Source organism: Heteronotia binoei, chromosome 14, assembly GCF_032191835.1.
Source record: "Heteronotia binoei isolate CCM8104 ecotype False Entrance Well chromosome 14, APGP_CSIRO_Hbin_v1, whole genome shotgun sequence".
Classification (NCBI taxonomy): Eukaryota; Metazoa; Chordata; class Lepidosauria; order Squamata; family Gekkonidae; genus Heteronotia; species Heteronotia binoei.
This window is the reverse complement of record NC_083236.1, coordinates 13444249-13458619: the sequence shown is the minus strand read 5'-3', so window position 1 is coordinate 13458619 and position 14371 is coordinate 13444249. Positions and strand designations below refer to the sequence as shown.

General features: G+C 47.4%; 1 protein-coding gene across 3 annotated transcripts in view; it reads right to left on the bottom strand.

Moving 5' to 3' along the window:
- Positions 1-418: 418 nt before the first annotated feature.
- Positions 419-14371, bottom strand: part of CXXC5 (CXXC finger protein 5) — a 129713-nt gene continuing 115760 nt past the window's right edge. For 2 of the 3 annotated variants that reach the window (XM_060253713.1, XM_060253714.1), the window contains exon 3: positions 419-1414. In XM_060253713.1, coding sequence (XP_060109696.1) covers positions 1370-1414 — 45 coding nt within the window. In that variant the 3' untranslated portion in view covers positions 419-1369. Of the gene's footprint in view, positions 1415-8315; positions 8419-14371 lie in introns of all 3 variants that reach the window. The other variant, XM_060253711.1, reaches the window with a different exon arrangement.

Below are 14371 nucleotides of genomic sequence, written 5' to 3'. Positions count from 1 at the left end.
GTGTGAGTCCAGTGGCCCCTTCAAGATCAACCAGGTTTTATTGTGGGTGTAAGCTTTTATGTGCATGCACACTTCTTCAGCTACACTGATGTATCAATACATGTACTTAGCCTATCTGATGAAGTCTTCATGCATATGAAAGCTTACACCCAGACTAAAACTTGGTTGGTTTTGAAAGTGCCCTGGACTCAAACACGGCTACCCATATGAATCTAACTGCAAAAGTTAGTCCCTCCCCCTTGGACACTATTTAAACCTTCTCAAAAAAAAGGCAAACCGCAGAAAGCATTATGGAATGAACCAACGTATCTCCAAATGGTTCCTTTTGCTCTTCCCCGCCTGCAAAACCCCAAGCCCCACAACCACTGCAGGGAACCACGATGGACAGAATAACAGAGATGTAAACCATGACACAAAACATGCTTTCATTTTTATTCACAAAACAGCCTGAATTGCTAGAACATTACAAACAGCCTTTCAGTTTAGTGGTGGTGAGAAAAGCAGGAGAGGAGGGCTTGGAACAGAAGAAAAAGACTCATTGCAAATGTTTTTCAGCACAGGTCCTGCAATAGCTTATTATCTGAATTCCAGTAACGTTTTTTTTTCAAATGGTTTCTAAAACTGAATTGTTGCAATTAGTTCCAGGGTTTGTTTTTAATGTATAGTAGTAGTTGGGGTTTTTTTTCTTCCTTGTTTCTAAATGTAATAGTTATTTTTTTTTCCTTTGCTTTAAAAATCTTGCCCGTTTTGCAGTATACTTCCACTTTTTAATACCAAACATCTTGCTGATTAAACCTTATTTTATGTGTATGGTTAGGAAAAGGGAAACTACTTTATTTTTAAACATATTCTTCATTTATAACATGAAATTGAGGCATTCTAGAAACTATCCACACTATTTTTCTTTAATGATGGAAATTAATCAAGTAAAAAAAAATGAATGAGTAAACAGCTGTGCTAATTACAGTAGTGCTTATTAGTAACTAGATTTTAAAAGGTTACTGTAAATTTACATTCTCTACACAAGAACTGCATCTTCCACACATAAACCACGTCAACACCAGAACACAAGAAAATAAGATCAGTTGATTGTCCATACTCTATTACATCTTGGTACTTTATGGATTCCTTTTTTAAAAATTTATTTGAAAAGCAGTTAATGTTTATTTTACTAGTACTTGGAGATGTTAAAACAAATGCCAAAAAAAAAAAATTATAAAAACAGGAATGAAATCTGCGAGAAAATATTTTTGGTTCTAAAGGAGACACAGGCGCATCCATTCATTTCCGCCAAAAAAATTCCTTGCCTGAGACAACACAAGCAAGCAGTGACATGGCACTGGATGACCGAGCTTTGGGATTCTTGTTCCTACTGAAACCATCGGAAGGCCGCACCTGTAGGAAGCATCATTTTCTGCAGAGACAGAAAAGAACAGGAGAGAGGAAAATGGTGAGTAGGTCAGGAAGGGACAGAAGAACAAGCCCTGAGCAAAGATCACCCATTTGCCTCTTAAAGACCGCTCACAGCCACACCCAACAGAGGGTGCCCCATCTGCCTCCCTCGTTTTTTTTCAAATACTGATTTGGCAGCCTGATACACTGGGAATTCCAAATACTACCTCCTCCCTCCCCAAACCAAGTTTTCCCTTCCCCCTTTTGCCTGTGATCTCTTTAGGAGTTCTCATAACACTCCCAACCTTGCACAGGGGGTGGTGACATCACTGGCCATTTGGGCTGCTGCCATAATCGTGCAAAGGCAGAACAAGCCTGGAGGCTACTCATTCTACCAGCCCAACCCCCACCAGTGTGCCAATCTGATATTTTGTCTCTCAGCATCCACCAGCTCCTTGCACGGACTCTCAGCCCTTTAACGGAGAGGCTTCCTGCCTCAAGCAAGCAAGATATTTGAAATGGGTATCCAAATGGCTCCATCTATATTTCCAAGCGCTGCTCGTCGGGGTGTGTGGGTGAGAGTGGTGGACACCAGTTGGAAGTTTTGTTATATTAATAAAAACATAAGCCCTAATTCAATAGCTGAGCTCAGGAACCTAAAATACATCTCTGGCGCTTCATCTGCTGCTTTGAAGGGAGCTATGCATTGGTTATCGGAATCCCTCTATGGCAGGGGTGGCCAAGGGTAGCTCTCCAGATGTTTTTTTGCCTACAACTCCCATCAGCCCCAGCCATTGGCCATGCTGGCTGGGGCTGATGGGAGTTGTAGGCAAAAAAACATCTGGAGAGCTACCCTTGGCCACCCCTGCTCTATGGCTTGGCACAATTTCAGCATGGAGATTGCAGGATCAAACTGGGAGAGGGAATGTTAAATGAAGGGAGGACTAGGAGGCCCATCACCTACAAGGGGTGAAGGTGCTCCCAGCAGCACAGGGCTTTGACAGAGTACAGCTGGGATCCCCAAGGCAGACACCTCTCCTGCTGCTCACCAAATGCTTTGAGAAAGTGGGTGGGAACAGGGGAGGGGCTTTTGCACAGCAAGGCTTGTGATTGGCTACTGGAGATTTGACTGATTTGGCAGCAGCTGCACCCACCACATTGGAGTCAGAATTCCAACGATGCCTGCAAGCTCAAAAAAGGTTGGGCACCCTGAAGTACAGGTTGCCGGTTTGAGGCCATGCAAAACCCATGAACGAGAAGCATACCTAATGCCTATGCTGACAGTGGGGTAGATGATCCAACTGCTTTGTTCAGTGACATCTGAAGCTGCCCTCCAGTCTCAGGAGCTGCCCTCTAGCTTGAGCGGCTCATCCTCCAAGGGAAGGGTCACTTGTTGAGATGGAGGAAGGCTTCAAATGTAGCTGAGCTGAGTGTCTGGGGGACGCACCGTTCACTGTGCTGGCATACTCACCCTGACGCCTATATACATACCTCTGGCCCTGGGGGAATGGGGGGCTTCTGGCAAGCTATGCTCCCCACAAGAGGTTTGTAATAAAATGGGGGGGGGCAGGGAGAAGTGCCTTAACCAATGGGGAAGGGAGGAGGGAGGGAGGAAGACAGGAGAGTGTTAACCTGTTGGCGATGAAGCAGGAGAGATAACAGCTGGAAGGCCCCTGGCGGAAGAGTCAGAGCAAGACTACTCAAACGCAGCATAAAGCCCATATTAAAGCTCACTCAGTGATGGTGATGAAAAGGCACTATTTCTCTGCCACCATTGAATTTGCATGGAATTTCCCAGCTGAACTAATTTGTGTGGTCCAGGGGATTTTACATCATAGCCCCAGGCAACTGGATTCTGACCACACAACAGCCTGCTGTGATCAATTTGCTGTTTACTTTGCAAACAAAATCACCCAGATCAGCACTGGGTTAGATGCTGGCGTGGATGCATGTTCAGATGATGTGCCTTTAGCACCTGCTTGTCCGATTTTTAAGGACACCTTTCAACTTGTGGAGCCCAAGGATGTGGAAAAGATGCTTGGAGAGGTGAGATCTACCACCTGCGTCCTTGACCCCGGCCCTTCCTGGCTGATAGAAGCTGCCAGAGGGGAGCTGACTGAGTGAGCAAAAGGAGTGGTAAATGCTTCCTTGACAGTGGGGGGTTGTACCATCCATGCTCAAGGATGCAGTGATTGGGCCTGTTTTAGAAAAAAACCTCTGTGACCCCTACTGTGTTGGAGGAGCTTCCAGCTAGCCTCTGGTCTTCCATTCTTGGGCAAGGTGCTCAAGCAGATGTTGCTTCTCAGCTCCAGGGGCTCTTGGAAGAGACTTGTTTTCGGGGCCAATTTCAGTCTTACTTCAGGCCACAGTTTGGAAGAGGGACCACTTTTGGTAGCCTCGCTTTAGCCCTCTGAAAACCAGAGAGGAAAAATGTGCCCCTGCTAGTTCTGCTGGATCTCTCAGCAGCCTTCAGTACTACTGACCACGGCACCGTACTGAGCCACTTGCCGGCACAGGGACCGCAGGGCACCACGTTGCAGTGTTCTAACCCTGTCTTGGGGGCTGGTCTCAAAGGGTGGTGCTGGATGATTCCTGCTCTGTTCCGTGGCTACTGACTAGCATCAATCTTATCGCCCATACTGTTCAATACCTACGTGAAGCCACAGGAGAGAGGTCATGAGGTCTGGGCTGCAGTGTCACCAATACATGAATACCTTTCTTTTTCACCTAGTTCCAAGGATGCTGTGATGTTCTGGATGACTCCTTGGAGAAGTGGAAACCTGATTCTGTTAAGACTTGATGTTCTTTGGATTAGTAGAAAGGCAGATCTGGGACTAGAGTTGTCTCCTTTTTTGGATGGGGTTATACTCCCCTTGAAAAGTCAGGTTCACAGCCCGGGAGGGCTACTTGACAGTGGTCACCTAGGTGGCTTCTGTAGTTCGGAGTGCTTTTGCCCAGTTTTGGCTGGTGCGTCAACCGTGTCCATTCCTAGGACTGGACTACTGCAATGCACTCTACTTGGGGCTACCCTTTAGGAGTATTTGAAGGCTGAAGCTAATTCAGAACTCTGCAGCCAAACTGCTGGTCGGGCCCAGTCATCAGGAGCATGTGATCCTGATATTACAATAATTACACTGGCTATCAATCTATTCCTGAGGCCAATTCAAGGTGCTGACCTACGCAGCTTGGGACCAGCATATCTGAAGGACCGTTTTCTCCCATATGTTTCTGCCCGGGAATTAAGATTACAGAAAGACACCCTCCTGACTGTCTCATCAATCAAAGAAGCTTGTTTTGGGGAAACACAAGAGAGGGCCTTTTCAGTGGCAGCCCCACGATTCTATAACAACCTCCCCCAGAGCAGTTCATATGGCACCCTCATTTTCAGTCTTTAGGAGGCATCTGAAGACAGTCAAGGGGCAGAAGCAAGGCATCCTCCATGGTTGCTTCACGATTACATGAAGCTCTCTCTACAAGCAACTCACAAAAGTCTGTGCATTAAGTTCTTTGATGAGCACTAGTTTTTGCATTGTAGCTGCTGTTTGAATCTGCAGGTTTCTAGCCTGTCATTTTTAAATGAGTTTTAAGTGTACTGGCTAAAACTTTGTTCCACTCAACTTGTAACCAACGCTAGCAATACAAGGAAGGGAAATTCCCTCCCTGGACACGTAGCTTCTTCCTTGTTTTTATTAAATGACATTTCAGAGGGGTCAGGCTGATGAAACAGCCAAGAATCTGTAAAGCCATGCCATGGTTTCTGTGTGCCAGGACTTTAAAAAGTTTGGTACTGCTGTAGGCATGGCTTGACGCAAGGAAAAGGGATTTAAATTGTCAGTGAGCCCACAGTTTGGCCAAATACTTCCCACTGCCATTCCAGAAAGCTCTGACCATCATTCATGACCTCAGAACATTAGTCAGAAAATGTTCTAGCCTTCTGTATAAACAGAACGTAGACTAGTCACTGTTTTTCACTACTTAGCCAAACCTCAAACAAACTTCAGCAGAAATAATTTCTTATACTTCTTTGGAGCACAGCCTGTTGCTGGCCGTCCAGAGGAACTGGCTGGCCACTGGGAGACAGGAGGCTGGACTAGAGGGACCCTCACTGGTCTGATCCAGCAGGGCTCTTCTGATGTTCTTAACATACCAGATACTCCCTCAAAGCCCCCATTCCGCTTAATGGTGCCTGCCCTTGTTTCTCTAATTTTTTATCTTTTAAAAAATTGAAATAATTAAGACAGAAGAATGCCTCAAAACTAAAAATAATACCCTAAAGAGCAACCTCAGTCTTTCAAATATAGAGTATTTTAAATTTACACATAATTGAAAATGTAATTTAGTCAACAAGATATTAAAGGAGGGGGGCTAAAGCAAAAGTTTAAGTCATGCCTTGTTTCCATTGGAAACATCAGTTTGTTTTAAGAAACTTCTAACTCATGAGTTTTGAAAATACATGCAAACTGGTTGGATCCTGCAGTCAGAACCACCAGGTAGGGTTGCCAACTCCAGGTTGGGAAACACATGAAAAGTTTGAGAAGGTGGGAGCCGAAGGGGGCGGGGTTTGAGGAGGAGAGAATACAATGCCTGAGTCCACCTTCCACGGCAGCCATTTTCTCCAGGTGAACTGATCTCTGTTGCCTGGGGATCAGGTGTCATCCCAGGAGATCTCCAGTCACCACCTGGAGGTGGGCAACCATGTCACTGGGGAGGTGCTTTCCTCTGGTGAAAGCACCATCTGCCAATGGAACAGACCAGCAGGTTCCAGGGCGTGCGACATCCTCATTCTATGTGCAGCTATGTGGTATCCAGCAACTGTCACATGTAGAGTACTGGCCAGCATTTCAAATATACAATAAGGACAAAGACAGATGGACACTCTACGTGAAGTGAATCAAACACAAACACTCTTTCTGCTTTGAAAACAAATGTCTCCGATTGAAGCAGCTATGTGTTCAAATGATTTCTGTCACATTTAAAAAGATGCACTGCAAAAGTAATAGGAAAACTACCTCAGGAACACTCCTGTTATGAACATGAACACATTTCACAATCCCCTATGGCCTGGCCTGGTAACCCTCTAGCCTAATCCTATGTATGTTTACTTGGAAGTAAAGTCAAGCTTAAGCCTACTTCTCTCAAGGACGTGGCTGTCCAAAAGCCACTTTTCTGTCACGTGCCTTTTAAAAGTCCCTAGTAAGGGAGTGACGGCTCCCTTTAGCGGTTCTGGTTGAGAACAAACGGTTCTGCGTCCCAACAGATCTCACTCGAGAGATCTCAACCACCTGCATCTGAGGTATTCAGTTCTCCCAGAGAGCAGAGCAGTCCTGTTCTCCCAGAGAGCTTCTCCCAGAGAGTTCTCCCAGAGAGCTTCCTGTTCTCCGAGGCCCTCGGGGCTGGCCTGTAACATGGACATGCCTTTTGGATCACTACAAGCTCCTTGAACCTCCTAGGGTTAGCCTGACCTAAGGCTGTTTTCTTTTTTGCAGCTGTATTGGAAAGGGGTCATTGCTCAAGGGCTTCCCAATCCGTAGTTTTGGGCCACGAAGCTTCTGAAAGTGGGTTGTGGGCCACTAATGGTCATCCCTGCCTAATGGTCATCCCTGCCCTTTCCACTGCTCTCCTCTTCTGTCTCTTGGAAAGCAAGACCTGATCCCGGAAACAGTGTCTTCCATCTCGCACATTAGCTGGCATCTTTTCTTCACTGCATATATACATTGATCGATTAAAATGCATCCTGATTGCCTCTAGAATAACCGAGAATTACGGGCAGTGATGGAGAAGGAGAGGGTGGTCAAAGGCTGGAACGGAACCTCCACAGGCAACGGCCGTATGTCAGAATGTCGCTTGCTTGGGGTTCACTGTGGGGACAGATGTGCTTTATCTGCATTGTTTGATTTCTCAAAAATATCTGGTTAGTTACTTAGGGCTGCCAGCTCCAGCCTGGGAAATAGCTAGAGATTTTGGGCGTATAGCCTGAGGAGGGTGAGGTTTGCAGAGGGGGGACTTCAGTGGGCCCTACAGTCCACCTTCCAAAGCAGCCATTTTCTCCAGCTGTGATCCCAGGAGATCTCCAGTTACTACCTGGAGGATGGCAACCCTATTGGCTGGATGTCAAGGTCAGAGTCTGCTTAGAGCATGGAAAAGGCTTAGGCCAGCCCTGGATGGGTCAACTTATCAAGGAAATTTGGACTTCTGGGTTACCATCCCCAAAAGGTTGGGAACTGCTGCCTTAGAGGGAAGAGGAGCCAAACAAGGTGTTTGAGGTCACTCCTGAAAGGCTAGTTAAAGCAATAGGGAAGAGAGTCTCTGCTCCTTGTTCTCCCGGTACCCTCTTCTCCCTGTTCCAGGCACAATGCAGCCAGCCCACCCCCCCACCCCCACCACCCAGATTGCAATGTCTGACTTCCATGGAGTCGACCACGGAAGTGGCGGAGGAGCCTGTGCCGTTTGACTGGCAGAGCAGCACTGATTTCCTTGACAAAGATCCCCAGGCCTCCTGCTGCCTGTCCCAGTCCGCCCCCACCCCCCCTCGCTTCAACGCATGGCAAATGAACTAGGCCAGAGTGCTGCGCAAATCAGAACACGACTAAAGAAATAAAATCAGAGATCACTGAGACTGGGAACGTAAGTGGGAACCCCCACTGAGCTCTCTCATTTATCTGCGAACCACAGATAAATGCAACATTTAACTTAAGAGGGCTGCAAAATACTTTTAATCTGTTTGCATTGTTCTTAGCATGCTGGTTAACATCTGGTGCGTGTGTGTTTGTTTGTGGGTGGGTGGGTGGGCAGAAACAGCCAGTATCTCTCCAAGATGGCGCTAAAAGAGACAAATGCATGAAAGGGAGGTTGACGACCCCTGTAGCTAAATGGAGCCTCCATGTACAAGGGCATAAGACTTCTGAGGACCAGGTGCGGAATACCTCAATGCGCTGCTTGTGAGATCCCAGGGGCATCTGGCTGGCTGGACACAGAGTTCTGGGTTCGACGGACCTTGGGCTGATCCAACATGGTCATTCTTATGTTCTTGGGATGGGGAAGGAGGAGAAAGAGATTACAGGATGAAAAAAAAAATCAGTGGCTGATTTATCACTGTCAAGCCTCAGTTCTTGGATATTCATACCTCAGAGCAGCTGGGCTCAATGGCCCTGTTTGGGCAGAGCACATCTTTGGGAGAGAAACACCTGCCCCTCCCAACCACTCTCCTCCACAACCACTTGGAGCACAAGGAATTGAACGGTCCCAAATCCTTACTCTAGAGTAGCCCCACTGACCTCAGCGGGATTATGTCAGGACAGAAGAGGGCGTTGGATTCAGGTGGGTAGCAGTGAGTTGGAGCCCAGGGGCACCTTTAAGACCAACCAAGTTTTCTTCTGGGTCTAAACTTTCATGCCCGTGCACCCTTCGTCACATAGGTGAAGAACTGTGCATGCATACGAAAGCTTCTGCTTGGTGTTAAAGGTGCTGCTGGTTTCAAACTTTGTTCCGAAGAGGGATTTGCAGTAGGCCCGGGAAGTGAGCCGCGTATGCTCTGCAGACTGCTAGGTGCAAGAAGACCCAGCAATGACACCACCTGAAGCAGCTGACGAGGCATCTGAGTTGTGCTCCTCCCCCATCTTAAGCAGTGCTGAACCCCTCCGGTGCATGCCCTTACAACTGAATGTTAGGGAGCCTTGCACAGAATGTATAGCTAATGCTGAGAAGAGGTGGGCACCACCATGCTTGGACATCTTTTAAGTCATGTGCACACCTCCCGCCCCATCCTCCCCTTGCTATCCAAGGGCCTCCCGCAGACAGCTGCTTCTGGATATTCGGCCTGCTTGGTGCCCCACCCTGAGGAGAGGTGCTGATAGGCAGGCACCTCAAAAGCACCTGTCTGTCAATGCCTCCCAAACCAGAGAACACATATAATGGCTGCTTGTCTCTTGGATTCTATGAAGCCATAAGAGATGATGGCAGAGCTAGAGCTCATTCTGCATTGTTGGGCGATCTGGTTCAGAGACAGCCTGTTAACGGGGGCTCCCATTTCTGACTGACGGGGCTCCGCCAAAACACAGCCAAATCCTGCACATAAGAGGACAGCAGCCTCCACTGCCCGGTGATGCCCACGCCTAAATACACTGTGCTTATAGGAAGGTGTACAATGCTTCGTTATTACAGTACCACAGCGGCAAAACTAGCAGTGTAATCATAATTCAGTTATCAATTATAACAACATGATCTCTTACAACCTGACCATTGCCCCCAGGAGCATGCAGTAACAGGGTGAGTGGAAGAGGGCTGTAAATACCTGGTGCAAAGCAGTTCAGGATATTTTTCTGCCCAGTGATCTAAAAGAAAAAATAACTGGTTTCCTGTTCAGTCAGCCTGGCTGTCACACGCTGGGAGGGGGGGGGGGCAATCCAGGATTCGTGTGGCAAAGTGCAGGTTTCTTCGCACAGAAACGAAGAATTCACACAAAATTAAAGTCTGAAGCTCTGGCTTTTATTTAAAATTCTTGACTTTTGCAAACGTCTGCTTCGTTGCGTTTGAATCTGGTGCCTTAAAATCTGGCGGCTTCATCTCACAGTGAGATACAGGGAGCTTTACACGGAAGGGCAGAGCTGAAGAAGAAGATATTGGATTTATATCCTGCCCTCCACTCCAAAGAGTCTCAGAGCGGCTCACAATCTCCGTTATCTTTCTCCCCCACAACAGACATCCTGTGAGGTGGGTGGGGCTGAGAAGGCTCTCCCAGCAGCTGCCCTTTCAAGGACAACCTTTTCCAGAGCTATGGCTTACCCAAGGCCATGCCAGCAGGTGCAAGTGGAGGAGTGGGGAATCAAACCCGGTTCTCCCAGATAAGAGTCCGCACACTTAACCACTACACCAAACTGGCTCTCTTTTAGAGCTACGGCTGACCCAAGGCCATTCCAGCAGGTGCAAGTGGAGGAGTGGGGAATCAAACCCGGTTCTCCCAGATAAGAGTCCGCACACTTAACCACTACACCAAACTGGCTCTCTAGAGCTGAGGAGGAGCCCAAACAGGAGAGGGAGGTCTCGGGACTAGAATTAAGAAGTCTTGCAAGATAAAGTAACTGCTTGCTCATCTTGCATCTCTGGCATATATACACATCGCACTGCAACCAAAGACAAATCTCCTACCATTTTCCAGAGCATGCAACCCAATCACCAAATGACCTGCTTGTCTTGTCAGAAATGAAAGCACTGGAATGACCTTCCCAAGACTGTCCACCGGGCCAGTCATTAAAACTGGGCCTGCAGAACACAAATGGCTGCAGAAAGCCAGCTGCTCTCTCCGGGGGGGGGGAGGGGGGCGGGGCTCAGCTTTGTGCTGTGAACCGAACAATGCTGGCAACTTCACACACACACACACACACACACACCACTCAAAACACCGCTGCCAAGATTTCCCCAGTGACTTCATCCCTAGTTGTGAACCACAGAATTTAGAGTCACAGACACTGGTGCAGGGAGATCCATGTTAAGCCAATCAAAATGGTGGTAGTTTCTGACATGGCCAACAGGTAGGGTTCTCTCATAGGGAAGGCTGACAGCTAGCCTTCGGCTCCACAGCAGCAGAAAAGCCACCGCATTCAGCATTTCTCCTGCTCCCAATTTCTAGCCTTTCCAGGTATGGAGACTGATTCAAAGGAGGTAGGTGAAGTCAGGGCAGGTTTCACAAGACACGTGATTTTTCACGCCCTGCATTGCACTCTCCTCCGGGAGCAGAATAACTTATGCAACTAGCCTCCATCAATGCAGACGTGCTAAATTTCCACAATTGATATCAGGGGGTTCACAGAAATCAGCATTTGTTGTTTGCACAGAATACTGCAATTCCTTACTGCATATTGGTAGGTCAAGAAGCTCAACGCAGCTGATTTGTTTTTACTGCCAACAGATTCCTGTCTACAAAACTTCAGTCGTTCCATGTGATTCTCAATCAAAACTGAAATGCCGGGGAACCTGGGAAGATGTCTTGTCTGAAGGATGCGCCATGCACGGAATTCTTGGGGTTCTAGAATGCATGCACACAAAAGCTCATGCTTTGTTGGTCTTAAAGGTGCCAATGGACTCAAACTTTACTCTATTGCTTCAGACCAACACGCCTACCTACCTAAATATTTAAATATGCCCAATTACTTATTTATTTTAAAAGCAGGTTCTATTCCTTCCCGTGCAATCAAAAAAAGGGAAGTAGGAAGAGAGGAGGAGACTGAAACCTTGGTGGCAACTGAAGAGGTAAGAAAGCCACAGCCATAGACAGACCACAAGTCATGGAAGCTGAGGGAAAGGTGGGGGAAAGAGACAAGGTTATGGATGGGGAGAGGAAACTTCAGAGTGACGAGATCTGATTCACAATTAAGGGCATGGCCATGATGGGGACCAGGATGCAGGCCAGTAGTGATGGTGAGAGACAGAATGGCAAGGCACCTGAGAATCAGCAGGTTCATCTACATGAATGTAAAGGAGAAGAACATCAAGGGGAGGGGAGGTGGAGGGCAGCTGGGACAACCCTTTAAAAGAACAGACATCTGCCAAGCCTTTGTAAATGTGACCTTACAGCTCTGTAAAATGTGCAAAGCACAGCTGCACCTTTCCACTGCTCTGCCCAATCCCACTTTCTACAAATAAAAATACTCATATTTAGAAGTACTACATTTGCCTGATTTATTGGTTGACCTTTGTTGGTTGACATTTTCTCTGCTGCCAGTCGAAGAACTGTGTCAGTCCGATGGCATCTTTCGCAAAAATCTATGACACATAGAAGTTGCATTTTCAGGGTCCCCATTGCCAGCTGCAAGGGTATTTTTGTTCTACCTTCCAAAATGTCCTTGATTTACACTCTTTTTTAACTATGGCTATTTCAAAAGAGCAAAATAATGTCTAAAAATACGCACAAGTGGCGGTGAGGGAAGCATACAATTTGCAACACGTAGTATTAATGCCTGACATGACATCAGCATAGCTGGTGTTTCTTCAGAATGGATATTTGTGCAAAGATGATGATGAAGAAGATATTGGATTTATATCCTGCCCTATGCTCTGAATCTCAGAGCGGTCACAATCTCCTCAACTTCCCCCCCCCCTCCACAACAGACACCCTGTGAGGTAGGTGGGGCTGAGAGTGCTTTTACAGCAGCTGCCCTTTCAAGGACAACTCCTGTGAAAACTATGGCTGACCCAAGGCCATTCCAGCAGGTGCAAGTGGAGGAGTGGGGAATCAAACCCGATTCTCTCCGATCAGAGTCCGCACACTTAACCGCTACACCAAACTGGGGAACCATGTTAGTCTGCTTGTAGCAGCAGGAAAGAGATGGAACTTAATTTTGGTGCAGTGCATATATGACTAAACAGCATTCCTTCTGGGGTTCCTATAGGAGCTCTTGTTTGGGGGCTGTGAGGGGGGTGAGAGTTCTGTTTTTGGTGGGAGGGATTCTCAAAGCCAAGGGGATGTGACCACCTCTGTCTTCCTTGCCGATTGGTGCTGGAGAGAAGCAACCACGATCAAGCAAGCCACCCCTGGTGTTCTCTTTTGAACCTGTGTCTCTTCTGTCCAATAAAGAGCTTGGATCACAACTCTATGGGCCATCACCCTCTCCCTGCCTTATTTCAGCTGCCATGGAGGCCAGGGGACTTTTATGCCTGCTCATGCCCCTGTGGCTTTACCAAGTCCAGGCAAAGGACCTTTTAGCCTCTGCGAGAAACAAACAGCCAAGAAGACAAAGTACCTTTCACCATCTCCGCCTCACAGGAAGACCCTCTTCCGTCATGAGCAGGGCTGATCTTGTCATGCTAAAACCATGCACTGGAGCAGGGGTGGCCAAACTGTGGCTCAGGAACCACGTGTGGCTCTTTCACACATATTGTGCGGCTCTCAAAGCCCCCACCCACTCCGTCAGCCAGCTTGGAAAATGCATTTGTCTCTTTAAATCACTTCTCCAAGCCAAGCTAAATGGTGGCTTGGATAATGCGTTTAAAATTAAAGTTGCTTCCTTTCTACCTCTCCCTCCCATCTGTTTTCCTTCCTTCCCTTGCAATTCTCAAACATCTGACGTTTATGTCTTGCGGCTCTCAAACATCTGACGTTTATTCTCTGTAGCTCTTACGTTATTCAACTTTGGCCACCCCTGTGCTAGAAGCTTCCTGCAACAAGCTCTAAATGAGGGTGCAAAACGTTAGTGAAGAATGTGGCTGCTGCCTTGTTTTTCACAGCAGGGTGCCAAATAATACCCCGTAGATCAGCAGTTGCATGAGCTACCAGCTTGTTTCTAGCTTCAAATAAAGGCATTCGCCTTGAAACCTTTTAACAATCTGGGCTCTACCTAAGCAAAGGGATGCTGCTCTGAATTGTGAGATCCCACCGCCAGACACTACTGAGGATTCCTTCCAGCCCTGGACTAATTCAGTATAGGGCAAGAACAGGAGGTGTTCTGCAGCTACATCCACTACCATGGAATCCCATCCCTACATAGGCAGGGAGGAGAATCCAGTTTCCAGAGAGACGATGAATCCTCCCTCCCTTTCAAAACGCGATGGCGAGCCGTGTTAGCCGTGTTTCTGTAGCAGCAGAAAAGAGGAAGAGTTCCGGAGCACCTTCAAGACTAACAAAACATGTGGCAGGGTGGGAAGTTTTGTGAGTCACTGCTCACTTCTGCAGCCACAGCTGGAATGTGAGTCCATCACTCCACTTTCCATTATATAGGACAGAGGGAATCACATTCTAGCTGTACCTGAGGCAGCGAGCAGGGACTCAAAGGGGGATTATCATGCGGAATTCACTGCCACAGGAGGTGGTGGCGGCCACAAGCATAGCCAGCTTCAAGAGGGGGTTAGATAAAAATATGGAGCAGAGGTCCATCAGTGGCTATTAGCCACAGTGTGTGTGTATAAATAATTTTTTTTGGCCACTGTGTGACACAGGGTGTTGGACTGTATGGGCCACTGGCCTGATCCAACATGGCTTCTCTTCTTA